The sequence below is a fragment of the Anomalospiza imberbis genome, chromosome 12 (assembly GCF_031753505.1).
Source record: "Anomalospiza imberbis isolate Cuckoo-Finch-1a 21T00152 chromosome 12, ASM3175350v1, whole genome shotgun sequence".
In the NCBI taxonomy this organism is placed as follows: domain Eukaryota; kingdom Metazoa; phylum Chordata; class Aves; order Passeriformes; family Viduidae; genus Anomalospiza; species Anomalospiza imberbis.
In genome coordinates, this window is record NC_089692.1 from 3274122 (window position 1) to 3287023 (window position 12902).

At 36.8% G+C, this 12902-nt stretch overlaps 1 protein-coding gene across 1 annotated transcript in view; it reads left to right on the forward strand.

Annotated features, from left to right (window-relative positions):
• RHPN2 (rhophilin Rho GTPase binding protein 2) overlaps window positions 1-12123 on the forward strand; it is a 30549-nt gene extending 18426 nt beyond the window's left edge. Inside the window, exons 6-15 of the mRNA XM_068202502.1 lie at window positions 262-386; window positions 1313-1479; window positions 3791-3978; window positions 5302-5458; window positions 5926-6045; window positions 6142-6336; window positions 7472-7548; window positions 8287-8433; window positions 9249-9404; window positions 10673-12123. Coding sequence (XP_068058603.1) covers window positions 262-386; window positions 1313-1479; window positions 3791-3978; window positions 5302-5458; window positions 5926-6045; window positions 6142-6336; window positions 7472-7548; window positions 8287-8433; window positions 9249-9404; window positions 10673-10924 — 1584 coding nt within the window. The 3' untranslated portion in view covers window positions 10925-12123. The remainder of the gene's footprint in view (window positions 1-261; window positions 387-1312; window positions 1480-3790; window positions 3979-5301; window positions 5459-5925; window positions 6046-6141; window positions 6337-7471; window positions 7549-8286; window positions 8434-9248; window positions 9405-10672) is intronic.
• The last annotated feature ends 779 nt before the right edge of the window (window positions 12124-12902 follow it).

Consider the following 12902-nt stretch of genomic DNA (forward strand, 5'->3'; position numbering starts at 1 on the left):
AAATACCTACAGTCTTTATTTAATTAACTTTGAGACTTGCCAAACAGATTCTGTTTGCTTTTTTAAAGGTTGTGTGCTACTTGTGTGCAGCTGAAAAACATTTGGCATGAATCCATATGGCTTTAAGCTTACTGTTCTCAGATTCCACACATTTCTATGATATGCAGAAGTCCAAAGGAAGCAGAGCTTTTTCCTTGGGGTTTCAGTATTCATCCTGTAACTCAACAGAATGCACTTAATTTTAATCTGTTGTATTCCAAGGCCTGCCGCACTCCTAGCCGAGATGAAGCTGGCATTGAGATGTTGATAAGCTATTTCCTGCAACTTGGTTATGTAGAAAACAGATTTTTCCCACCCACCAGGCACATTGGAGTTTTATTTACATGGTAAGTGTGTGTAGTTCATGTTTCTCTTCAGTCATTTCTTTTTCCCCCAGAACACTGGTTAATCATTAACTGTTTTTTAATCTGTAGTATGTCAGAGTGTGTCTCCTCTTGAATCCCTGCAGTGTGTTGTCAATTTTTTTTTTTAGTTAAGAGTAAACCTGAATACAGTACACCTGTTACATGCTTAAGAGTGAAACCATTGGCCAGATTATGATTTGTGCTACAGGTTAGCAGAAGGGAGAAAGAGAGAAAGTAATCTTCATTTTGTATAGCTACAGATGTTTCTGAATTCTGAACCTAGGTGTACAAAATGAAGTCAAGGAAGGGGGCCAGACCTTAATTCCCCTCCTTCAATTTGTTAAGAAGACCACTTGGACCAGAAGAGAGAAAGAAGCAACTTATTTTTTTATAAGGGAGTATTTACTATATCTGTGAGCAAAATTTGACTCTGAAATAAAAATTTTTATGATAAAAAAGCTGACTACCCTGTAGCCAAGAGGAACTGTTAAATTTCTAGTTAGACCTGCAAATAGAAACTTTAAACACAAGCAGTAGAGGATCTGGCCTTGCTTGTTGATCTTTGGCAACACCTCAGTAGGAGATTGTAGCAGCACATATGTATACTTCCCCAGTGTGCTCTCCACCTCTGTGATGTTTTATGGGCACTTCTGAATGAAATGTCATGAGCTTATGGAGGCCCTACTGTAAAACCTGCTGAAAACTGTCTCAAATAAAGCTGCTCCTTGGCTTGGTTAATTATGTGGATTATCCTTGCAGAACGTTATGGGTTTTTGTACATCTTCATTTTCACTGCAGCAGAACAGTTAATAATTCCACTACTCATTCAGAAAAACAGAATGAAAGTACTTGTTTTTTTCAATGGACTCTGTTAATCTTAACACTTCTTCTAATATTTGTTTCCCAAGGTATGATTCCTTCACAGGTGTCCCAGTGTGTCAGCAAAATCTGTTGCTTGAAAAAGCCAGTGTTTTATTCAACATCGGAGCTCTGTACACACAGATTGGAACAAGATGCAATCGTCAGACCCAGGCTGGACTTGAAAAAGCTGTTGATGCTTTTCAGAAAGCTGCAGGTACACATCTTAAAATGCTGGAAAGGTCTTCACGCAAATGTTCCCAATCCCATTCCGATGTCATACAGGTTTCTGCATCTTCTACTGGCCTGATTACACACAAAAAGGAGGAATAGGGACATTCAAGAAGCCCAGTGAAGAGCTCAGATGAAGCTTTAAATCAAAACCTGGAAGTGCAGTCTGAACATGCAGATAAGCTAGTGAATACTGTGGTTAATGATTACTGAAGTGCAGTTCAAAGGTCAGAGTTACTGCAGTAGCATTAACTGCTTCATTCCTTGTTTCACCAGCATAACTTTTACCTCCATGATAGCACCTTGGTGTCAAACCTGTACAAGAGACAATTGACAGGTTGGATAAAAACCCTGTAAGCATATTTTTCCATATGAGGGTCTTAAAAATTAACCTTGCTTTTTCCTCTGGTGAAAGTTGCAATTCATTGGAAGTTGATTACATGTTTTCCATAGATTCCAAAGGCTAACAGGTTCAAAATAACCTATCTCTGTCCCAGGCAAGGAGAAATAGAAATTCTAATAAAGGGGATCCTTTCCCTTGAACTAACATGTTATAAAGTCTTTTGTTTTCTTTGGGGGCTTTAAAATAGATTTTCTGATTTGTTTTGTAAGTATCATCTTGTGTTACACGTAATATTTAAAGACATGTCCTTTGTTATTAGTATGTACTGTAAGATTTATTTCTGCACTAACATCTGTGACTATTGGTTTGCATTGTATGGGTAGCTTTATCAACTAAAAGCTGTGGAGCACAGAGTTGAATTTTCATAATTCCCCTCCTCTGAATACACAGCTATCAAAAAAAGTCTAGTATTTCTTCATGCATATTTAAAATAAATAAATAAACTCTTTCTCAACCTTTGTATTTCATCTAAAAGAAATGTCAATAGTTGGGGAAATTTCTCCATTTTACTGCTGCTCCTTCCATTTTGCAAATAAAAAATAATCACTGTTTTCCACTTCAGCATGTTTGCAGAACAGCATTAATGCAAAACTGAAATGTGTTATTTGCTACCACAGTTACCTTTGCAGGGCCCCACAGCAACATGCTCAGGAGGCATTTCATTGTACCTGTGCATGGTGCTGTAACACTTCATTGTGTTGGCAGAGGCACGATACAGAGTCTGTATGAACCGTTTCCCAGTGCTGAATGAAAGATGTTGCACAGAATTTATCCTCAACATAAGCAGAAATATGTTGAGGGAAAAAAAAAAAAAAAAAAAAACACCACATTTTTTTCCTCCTATACTTTCAGTTCCTTTTGGTAGGGCACTCTATCAGTACTTTACCAGGCATGTCCTGGTAAATTTGGGATTAATTTTTTTAGTGCAAAAAGGTAGGAATGGCCACGTTTCAAATTTGTTTAATGGCATATTAAAAACTGAGATATGAGTGTAACATGGAAAATCAAAAATCACAGGCACCGTTTAGTGGCAAAATACTGCACAACGTGGCCAGAACTAAGTGTGGTGGCAAGAAGTAAGATTACAGAAGCTGGAATGCTTAAAAGGCAGAGGCCTTAGTGTTACACTTCTGGAGGCCTGTCAGCATTCCCCAGCTAGCTGAACTCACTGAACCAGTCTGATGACATGCCTGCTGAGGGTTCTGCTTCCATCCATGAAACTGTTACTTAGTATTGCACTACAGCTAGTGTTTGTTTTAGATTTGATATATGATAGAGATTACTAATGTTTTGGTGGAACCAAATGTCTAGAGAACAATCTTATTTTTACCCTATTAAATATATTTATAGATCTATAAATAAAAATTCTAGTTTACAGGCATGGAATGGAGCTTTCATTGGGACACACAATGCACTTAGCAGCATCTGAAAAGATTAATATTTAATTAAGTTTACATGTTTGTGTCTTTTCCTTCTATCCAGAGGATCTACTACTGTCATCTCCTTACAGCTGTGCAGATTTTTTCCTTTTTTGTCCCCTCTGTAAAGCATAGCCTGCCACTCCCACGTATAAGTCACATTCAGTTCTGCACAGTCTTATTATGGTGAATCACAAGAAGTTTTACAAGCAAATCTGAAGGCAGTGCCCTCAAAGCCTGCAGTTTCTGTTGCTCCTCAGAAGTGTAATTTTGACAACTGTACTTGGGGATGGTTGATAGCAATGGAAAACAAAACCTGTAGGTCAGTCTAACTTCTTATGCACCAAGAATTCTTTCAGATTGTGGTCGTGCAATACTAGAAAATGTCCTTTAAATCCTAATTATTGTGGTACATACTAGAATTAAGTTGATTTGTTTACCTTTGTAATGCTGACAAAACCATTTTGTCATTGCAGGAGTTCTAAGCTACTTAAAGGAGACCTTTACTCACACACCAAGTTATGACATGAGCCCAGCTATGCTGAATGTGCTAGTCAAAATGATGCTTGCACAAGCTCGAGAGTGTGTTTTTGAGCAGATTGGTCTTTCTGGAATACGCAATGAGTTTTTCACACTGGTAAAAATGACACAGGAAGTTGCCAAGGTAAAATACAGGACTTTAAATCTAGTCTTTAAAATAACTGCTTACAGTGCTGTGTTATTACCTACAGCTTGTAGTAGTATTAATTATTATTATTATTTAATATTATATAATATATGTAATATTATATATACTATTATATGTAATATTAATATTTATTAAGTTTAAATGTTAACAACCATTACTGGAAACCAAAAGCAACATGGGGCAGCTCACAAAATACAGTTAAAAGCACAACCTTTCAGAATATTAAAATGTGAAATAATAAAATTTAAATATTATTCTAGAGTTGTTATAATTTATTTAATTTATAGTTCATGGAGATTAACAGAAATAGGCAGTGAACTTGCTGAAGGTTTTTAACAAGCTATTTATTTTGGTCTTTCAAACATAGAGATTTCATCCACAGAACAGCATACAAAGGTCACGGGGTGTTTGTGTGGTTTCCTGTTAAGTATTGAACAACCTGTCTTGTTTCCCAGCTGCTGAAGGGTTTGCAAACCAAAAAAGCTTAATCCAAAAGAATAGCTAAATTGTAACTGAGGGAGGGAGCTTGACAGACAGACTCAAATTGGTACTTGGGACTTGCCAGAAAATGAGATGGGCTTGCCCCAGAAGGCAGTGTTAATACTTGATTGAGGTATGTACCAAAAAATTAGTATACCATGAAGATATTCCTGTGCTTTCTCAGTTATTTCAGAGTAGCAGATACAAAAGTGGTTCCATACAAGAAAAAGGCAAAGCCTTGCATACCAACCCTGTAAAGCCACCGTGACATATCTGTGGGATTGATCAGCTGCAGGGGAAAGATTTTTGATTCTGTCAGTTGGAGTCGTTTGATCCATTAAAGCAGCATTCACTGCTTGAAAACCTATTTTATTTCCTCTGTATAAAGGATAATATCCCAGTTTTAACTAGAGCACACAAACTTAAGGCTATGTATGACCCCACAGTTTCAAAGTGTAGCACAATCCTACTGTTTAAATATGCTTCACTTTTTTTTCAACTGAGTTAATGAGATATATTTGTAAATTAAGACCTGTTTATTATATGGTGTTTTTATTTAACTATGAATCCGTATAGATTGACTGATTTAGTCCATCTGTTCTTGTACAAAATTGATTTACCTTTCTTGTGAGGGAAAAACCAGATAAGACATTACAGTTTTTTTTTCCAAACTTAATTCCAGCCTATCCTAAGCATGTTTTTCCTTTCTTTGTTGTGATTGTATATGAAATTATCTTAAGCCTGAATATGATACCCGTTACTTGAGTTCCTAATACCTCATATTAAGTTCTAATACTTCAATTATTTACTTTATTTTAGGTGGGAGAAGTTTACATGCTGGTTAACACTGCAATGAATCAGGAACCAGTGAAAGAGAATATTCCCTATTCCTGGTCTAAGCTGGCACAAATAAAGTCAGACCATTACAAAGCTCTGGCACATTACTTCACTGCCACCATTCTGTGTGACCATGAATGTAAGAATCATACTTCTTTATATGTTTGTATAAAAAAAAGTGATGCACACACCCACAGTTATAATTTGGTCTGTGAATAAGTCTTGAAGCCAAGAACTTTGGTGCTTTAATATATGTTAAATTGTGGTCATTTTCCCCACTCAAATATGAGGCTGTGCTCTTTTTGTCTTTCGAGAAAAAATGTGAAAATTCAGTAAACTAACTTTCACAGAAACAAAAGAAAAGTTACATATCCATTATATGCTACTAAATAGTTCAGATTTATATATATGTTTTGGCATGTAAGTATTACTTAGATATTGTAGATGATAAAACCAGAAACTTGAAATTCTTATTTATATATTTATATACACGCATGTAAGTATTTTACTGCACTGGAAGAGAATGTAGTAATAAGTACACAGTACCTTAAAGGAACAGGGGACCAAGAGATCTGTATGCTTTAAGTTTTTTATCCATCATTACAGTGCAGCCTGGTGATGATGAAGATCAGCAGGAGAAAGCCTTGTCCCAGCTCTATGACTACGTGCCTGAAGGGCTGATGGTTCTTGCTGTTTTAAAGGACAAAGTTCAGAGAAAACAATTAGGTAACTGCCACTTTCACACAGCTACTAGCTACAATTTGAAAACTACCTGGTATTTATTGTCTGTGGATGACAAGCAGTGGTTTTTAATGTTTTCAGGGAAAGCACATTTACGCAAAGCCATTGTTTACCACGAAGAAGCTCTCAGAGTCTGTGGGCTCTGCAAAAAGCTTCGCAACATTGAGGTTCTTCAGGAGGTTCTGACAGCTGCACATAAACGTTCACTCCTCAAATATGCTCAGCAAGAGACAGAAGATGACTTCCTAAGTCTAATTCAGGCTCCAGATATACTCCGTAAGTGTACAAAGCCAGAAATAAAGGATATCTAACCTCAGGCAATATGCTTTCATGGAGATGGGCCTTTAGTTTATATGTCTCAATACATATATAATATGCTTCCATACAGAACATAAATAACGTAGAATATATACTGCACGTTTGTAGAGTTCCTGTCATAGTTGAGATGCTCACAATACAAAGCAACACACTCCATTTTCAGAAGGCTTCAAACTGGTTTTATTCTAGCATGCATGCTTTTTATACATTCTTACAAAACTCATACGTTTACACTTCACTCATTGGTCATGAGGGACAAAGAAAGTGCTTGTTGCAATAGGCAGTTGCAGGCTTCTCTTATTTATCCTTCTTTCTTCCTTGGTTTCTATGTCAGTGACCTTGGTCGGAAATTTTTTCAGGGGTAAACATGGATCCTCTTATCAAACCTCTCTCTGGCTCACAGAAGTTGCTGTAAAACCTCTTCCACAAGTTCCGATTCCTTACATGTTTCCTCAGTCACAGATCAATATATTTTGATCAGTATATTATTTTGTTAGAATTCTTTTACAGTATTTCTGTCTCTAGCAATGCTGTTTTTTGGGGTAGATAACAATGGTGGTTAGTTAGAATCCAGCTTTTTTTGGTGACTATCTTGTGAACTAGAAAAAATGGGGAAACTTGAAAAGTTAAATTTGTATGGGGGAAAACTACAGTAACTGTTTCTTGGGCCCAGCTCTTGTACTAGACTGGGCTGTTACTCAATTTGATGGCTGTTTTTTTTTTTCTACCTTAGACCAGCTCATACAACTCTTTCCTCTTTGGATGCAGTAGGAAACTGAGTGCTGGTTTTAAAAACTTCTCAAAGGAAAATAAAATAAAAATGGGAATAGCAAAATTTTGTTCTGATGGATTTTTTTTAAAGTTTTCTATATTGTTACTATTAGCTCTAAAGATATTTTTAAGGCAGTTCTGATATCTAACAAGCTTCCACAAAGATTAATTTTTCCACAGCCCAGTAAGAATTTAGGACAAATTCCTATCTAGCTTGGAATGCAAGAAAAATAAATTTTGATGTCTTTTAACTAATACTTAAAAATGCTTCAAAGTCTTTTAACTAATACTGAAAATTAATTTTGTTTTCTTTTTATTTCAGCTAAAACAGAACATAAAATCGAAACAATTGCTCCTCAGTTTTCCAAGGTGAAAGTTAAAGACTTCTTTCACAAGCTGGTATGTAACATACTAATGCTGACCAACCTCTGCCATTTTGATAGCAACTATAAATTCACTCTTAAGTGAGAGAAGGGACACGAGTATTTTAGCCTGAAAAAATGATCCTGCAGTAATTGAGTTTTTTTCAGAAGCTATTGGAGAAATCACTGCTAGCTTTAGAGGTGTAAGTCAGCTTGAGAGAAGCAAAGAATAGAAGTGCCATTTCTATATGGCTTGCACAACATTCAGTCTTGAAAATCTTCATAAAAGTCCCATGAAGCCTCAACAGATAATTGCACTCAACTTAAGGGGAGGGAGAAATACTTAGTATGTGGAGACAGGCATGCAGAACGTGTGACTTATGTGACAGAGCCAGTCTTTCAGGTGGCTCTCTATGTGTCAGTGAGCAGAAGGAACTGGGAGTTATGGTTAGGATCAGAATATGCAATGTTTCATGAATCAGTTTATCTCCCCTGAAATGGAGTAATATAGAACCTTACAGCCTGTGCAGCCAGAAGATTCTGCACACCTTAACAGAGATCCTGGAACAACTTGGCAGTTGCCTTTATCCCACTCTCTTTGGAGTATCAACTGAACAGTCAAAAAATCCCTTTGCATTTCCTGGGAATCAGCTGGGAGTTAACCTGAGGAATATCTACAGTAGATGAGCATAAAGCATTACGACTTACAAAGCCAGAAATGCTCACTTACAAGTGACAGTAAACCATAATATGCCTGCTGTTGTGTTCCCTCCAGGGCCCACTGACAGTGTTCTCAGCCAAGCAGAGATGGACAGCTCCACGTACCATTTGCCTCCACCATGAAGCAGGAGAGCTTGGATTCAGTCTGAAAGGAGGTTCACCAGTACAGGTTTATTGTCTTGATCCGGTTTGTTCTGCAGCAGTAAGTACATTGGTGGGATTTGAACAATTTCTCTGCAGACTCTAGCATTAAAATGTACCTTTAGCTAGTTCATACTGGTAGATGGAGTATTTCTTGAGTTCTGTACATTAGGATAGTAAATTCATATAATCTGAATGCATTTTAAGTGCTATATATGCTGCAGGTTGTTAAAGTACCCATATCCCCAACATCACATGAAACGAGTTGATTTCTTTCTCTGTTCATTCTTAATAGTTAAAAAGTCACAAATAATAAAAGCAAATGTTACTTCCTGTCTTATTCAGGAAGTTAGAAGGGATAAATACTTTAAAAGGTAGCAACAAGAATAAGGATCAGGAAGGGAATGCAAGGTGTAGTGTTTGCCTAAGAAGGGCAAGAATATTTTATTGGCTTGTAACGATGTTCTTTCAGGGAAAGTCCAAAGGGATAAAGCAACATGCAGTGAAAAGCAGTTTACTTATAGAAAAGGCAGAAGTAACCACAGAAATACAAGTAAAAATAATGAAGAAAAAGAATTAAACACTGCAGAAAATGTCTTCTGGGGACAATAGCATAGCAAAACCCAGGGTTCATTTACTTAAGGAGAAAAGTGAAAAGAACATAAAACCAGCCAACATTTGAGTATAGCAGAATCACATCAATGGTAACTCCAGAGGTAGTTTGTGTACTTGAGAAAGTTGTACATGTGTGGCTGGAGAAGGGGTTTGTAGCATCTAGAGAGTGAAATGCCTTTGGGGCAGATACTCTGTGATGACAAAAACATTTTACATGTCTTTATAATTCTGGATAATAACCTGTGCCCAATTTTTTGACAGTCAGCAGGCCTGAAAGAAGGTGACTACATTGTTTCAGTTGGTGGCATAGATTGCAAGTGGCTTGGTGTCAGTGAAGTGCTGGAAAAATTGAAAAGTGTGGGAAAGCAGCCCATGGAGATTGAGGTTATCAGTTGCCAGGATACAGCGGCATCTTTGGTATGTAATTAGGCAAATATGTTTGGCAGATTTGATATGCTAGAGTTTTTTCACTTGCCTGCCTTCAGTTCCTGATTAATGTTTACTTTCATGTAGTCAGATATCCCACTCAGCCTGTGAATATATAAAGCCTTCAGATGTGTGTTCAGCTTTGAACCATCTGTTTAAACCATTGTGACCTAGCAAGCTAAAGCAGTCTGTCTGCGTAAGAATGGTTGGTTGGGTGGTGGCCTTTTTTTGTAGTGGAGCTACTTAGATTAATTGTTTGAAAAATTTTAAGACCTAGTTTATTTCCCCTAACTTGTCCCAGAGGATGAAGGCATTACCCTCTTCAGCGGTGGACAAACCACAATGAAACAATAATGGGATGAAATAGAACATCCAAGATCACACGTTTATTTTCTATGCACTGTTATTCTAAATGATCTGTGGCTTTTGTATTAGATCATGGATTATTGTATGTATTCTTTTTATTTTGGTGAACTTTTAACTGTCCAGTCAGTTACAGAACTACTACAGAAGCTTTAGACTAAGGGAAAGTCATCATAAGATTGAAAAATATTAAGCTCTAAGTAACTTACTAGTTGTGTGAAAGAGCCTGTAGCTCAGCTAAATCCACTGCTTCATGCTTTTAACATTCCCTGGCAAGCTTAGACACTCAAGTAGTGTTGCCTGAGAAGCTATTAAGATGCCCCTGCTGCTGTTATGTTTTCTTGTTTTGTAAAAATTGGTTTTCCTTATTGAAAATAAGAAATTGTGCATCTGCCATTCCAAGTTGCAACTGGAAAGAAAAGGCTAGAATATAATCAAATTGCTTCAGGGCAAAGCTAAGAGGAGACAGAGAAGGCTATGCCTTTCAGGTACCCCAGGGGAATGTCACACAGGAGCTCCTGTAGTTGTGATCATTATAAAACCTGTCCAAAAAAAGTACTCCCTTCACATCTGTGCAGGAATTGTACACTTGAGCTTTATAGGGAGGGTAGTGTGTACATTAAATAGTTATGCTAGAAGACAGTAAATGTTTAACAACCCAAGAAAAAAATGCCAAGTTCCTTTATACTTTGCAGAGTATACCTTTGAGTCTATACATGTGCAAAATCCCAGGGTCACAGCACTCTGAAGGGCCTGGTGCTCAGTGATGTCATTAGCACAGAAAGCTTGCTGCAGCCTGCCCTGGAAAACTGTTTGCACAGTAACCTTTTGTTATTGTCAAAATTTTGACCCGTTTTGGATGACTGATTCTTACAATGCTTCTCCTTTTCCTACAGCATAGCAAGAGTGCAACTTACTCTATGGGAATGCAGAAGACATACTCGTTAATCTGTTTAGCCATGGACGAGGATAAAATTGATCAGACCAAGAAAGCCCCACTAAAACTCCCTTTTCTAAGTTGGGGAACTAAAAACAGACAGAAAGCTGCAAGTACACTCTGCCTTCCTTCAGCTGTGGCTGGAAGTTCTCAGGTTAAGAAGAAGCTTTCTCCCTTCACACTTTTCAATACAGAAAGTTCGTTGTACTGAATCTTTCAGAAGTATCTGTTAATGTGACTTTTGTTTAAAATGTAGATAAAAATACTGATCAATTTTGTCTTCACATACATATGTATAAACTCAGACAAATACTGGTGACTTCATTTGCTGTGCATTGAGCCACTTATGGTCAGAAGCTGACAGAAACTAAAACTGAAGTATTTGAAGGTTAGAATGAAGTCATTTGGGAGGTATGCAATAACAAGATGTAGATTATAGAATTGCTTACATGAGGACTGGACTCCTTTTGGATTTCAAAATACAGTTATGACTGATTTTTCATAAAAATAGTCAAAACTATGCTAGATGGGAGGTATTTATTATAAACTTGATGCTGAATGCAAAATAATAGGGGACACGTTAAAGAACGATTTTGCTCTTAGAGTCAATAAATCACTTAACACTACTTTGAAGGATTATCTTAACAAACCACAAGTGAGAAGGAATAATAATATTCAGAGAAACAAGTCTTGTGCCAAACAACAGTGTCATAGAGTTGTGTTTTTATGCAGAGGTGCTTCTTCACAGCACTAGGTGTAGCCTACTGAACACATAATTTAATTCTGGAAGAGAATTACAAGGCTTAATATCTAAAAGGTCATTTAAACTCCAAAAGGCTTTTACTCTCTGATTTAGGTAACATTTTAAATGCCTGCTGATTCAATTGTTAAAAACAAGCTTTATTCCAAATGTTGTTTAACCTACTTACCTTAAGACCTGTATCTCACTTGTCTTGATAAAATGGATAGCTATGAAACAGATCTCAAAATGGACATAATATATTAATTCAAGGGCACATAAATTGCAGTGATGCTTTAAAATATGATAAAAAAGTGCTTGGGCTAAGTGGCAGGATATTTATTTATTGTCACATCAAGCAAAAAAAAAAATCCTTCTGCCCTTGGAAAAATTAATGAGCAAACTGTATCTATAGTAAGGAGGGGGACAAAAAATAATGGGTGAGCATTTCTTTGAGAGTCTTCTGTTTCCTTAAATTAATTGAAAATTGCTAACACTGTAGTGTTAGTTAACTTTGCCATCTACAGAGTAGATAGATACTTAAAATTTACACAAAAGTCTGCATCTTGGTGTAAACTTTAAAGTTGTCATGTATTTTTAATTTCTTATGTTGTAGGTGTAAATATCTTGATGACCATTATTTAAGAATAAAAATCAGATGTTGCCATTTAGTAGTAGCTTTTTAATACTGTTGCAGCTTGGATGATAAAGCATAATTTACAGGTTTTTGCTCTTTACTGTTGCCACACCTCTTGTGTGTTTTTCTAATGTTGCTTACAGACATCTCAGAAACTTTTAAGAACAGTTCCTGTATTGTGCAATATCAACTAAGAGTTTAAAACCAACTTCTATTGTAAATGTAGGTGAACCTGGTGGGAAGAAATTATGATGTCTGACACCACTTCAGGAGGCTGAATGATTTCTTTATTATAACTATACTATAATACATTAATATAATATTTAAAGGAGATACTAAAACTACAAACCTACTTTTGCTAACTACCACATCTAACTCACAACTCGTGCCCCTCTCTGAGAGTCCAGCCACAGGTGGATTGGATTGGCCATCAGCTCAAACAGTCCTCACCAGAACCCAGCCAAGCAATCACCCCAGGTAAACAATTCTCCAAACACATTCCACATGGGAAAAACAAGGAGCAGAAATAGAAATTGTTTTCTCTTTCTTTCCTCTGTACTCCTCTGAAAAAATCCTGAGAGAGAAGAATGTGCCTGCCACTAACTTCCTTACAAAGACTGTAAACATACTTCTAGTTTCCCTGTAAAGGCTACATAAAAAAATAAGTTGCAAATTCCTTGTGAGTTGCCTATCCTTAGCAATTACTCTTTAGGTGTACTGGGAGTAGTGCTTCTATTACACACACAAGCAGCAGCAGCCAGACCCTGATCTGCACAGCCCTGCCTCACAGTGTTCCATACAGATGAGATTTAC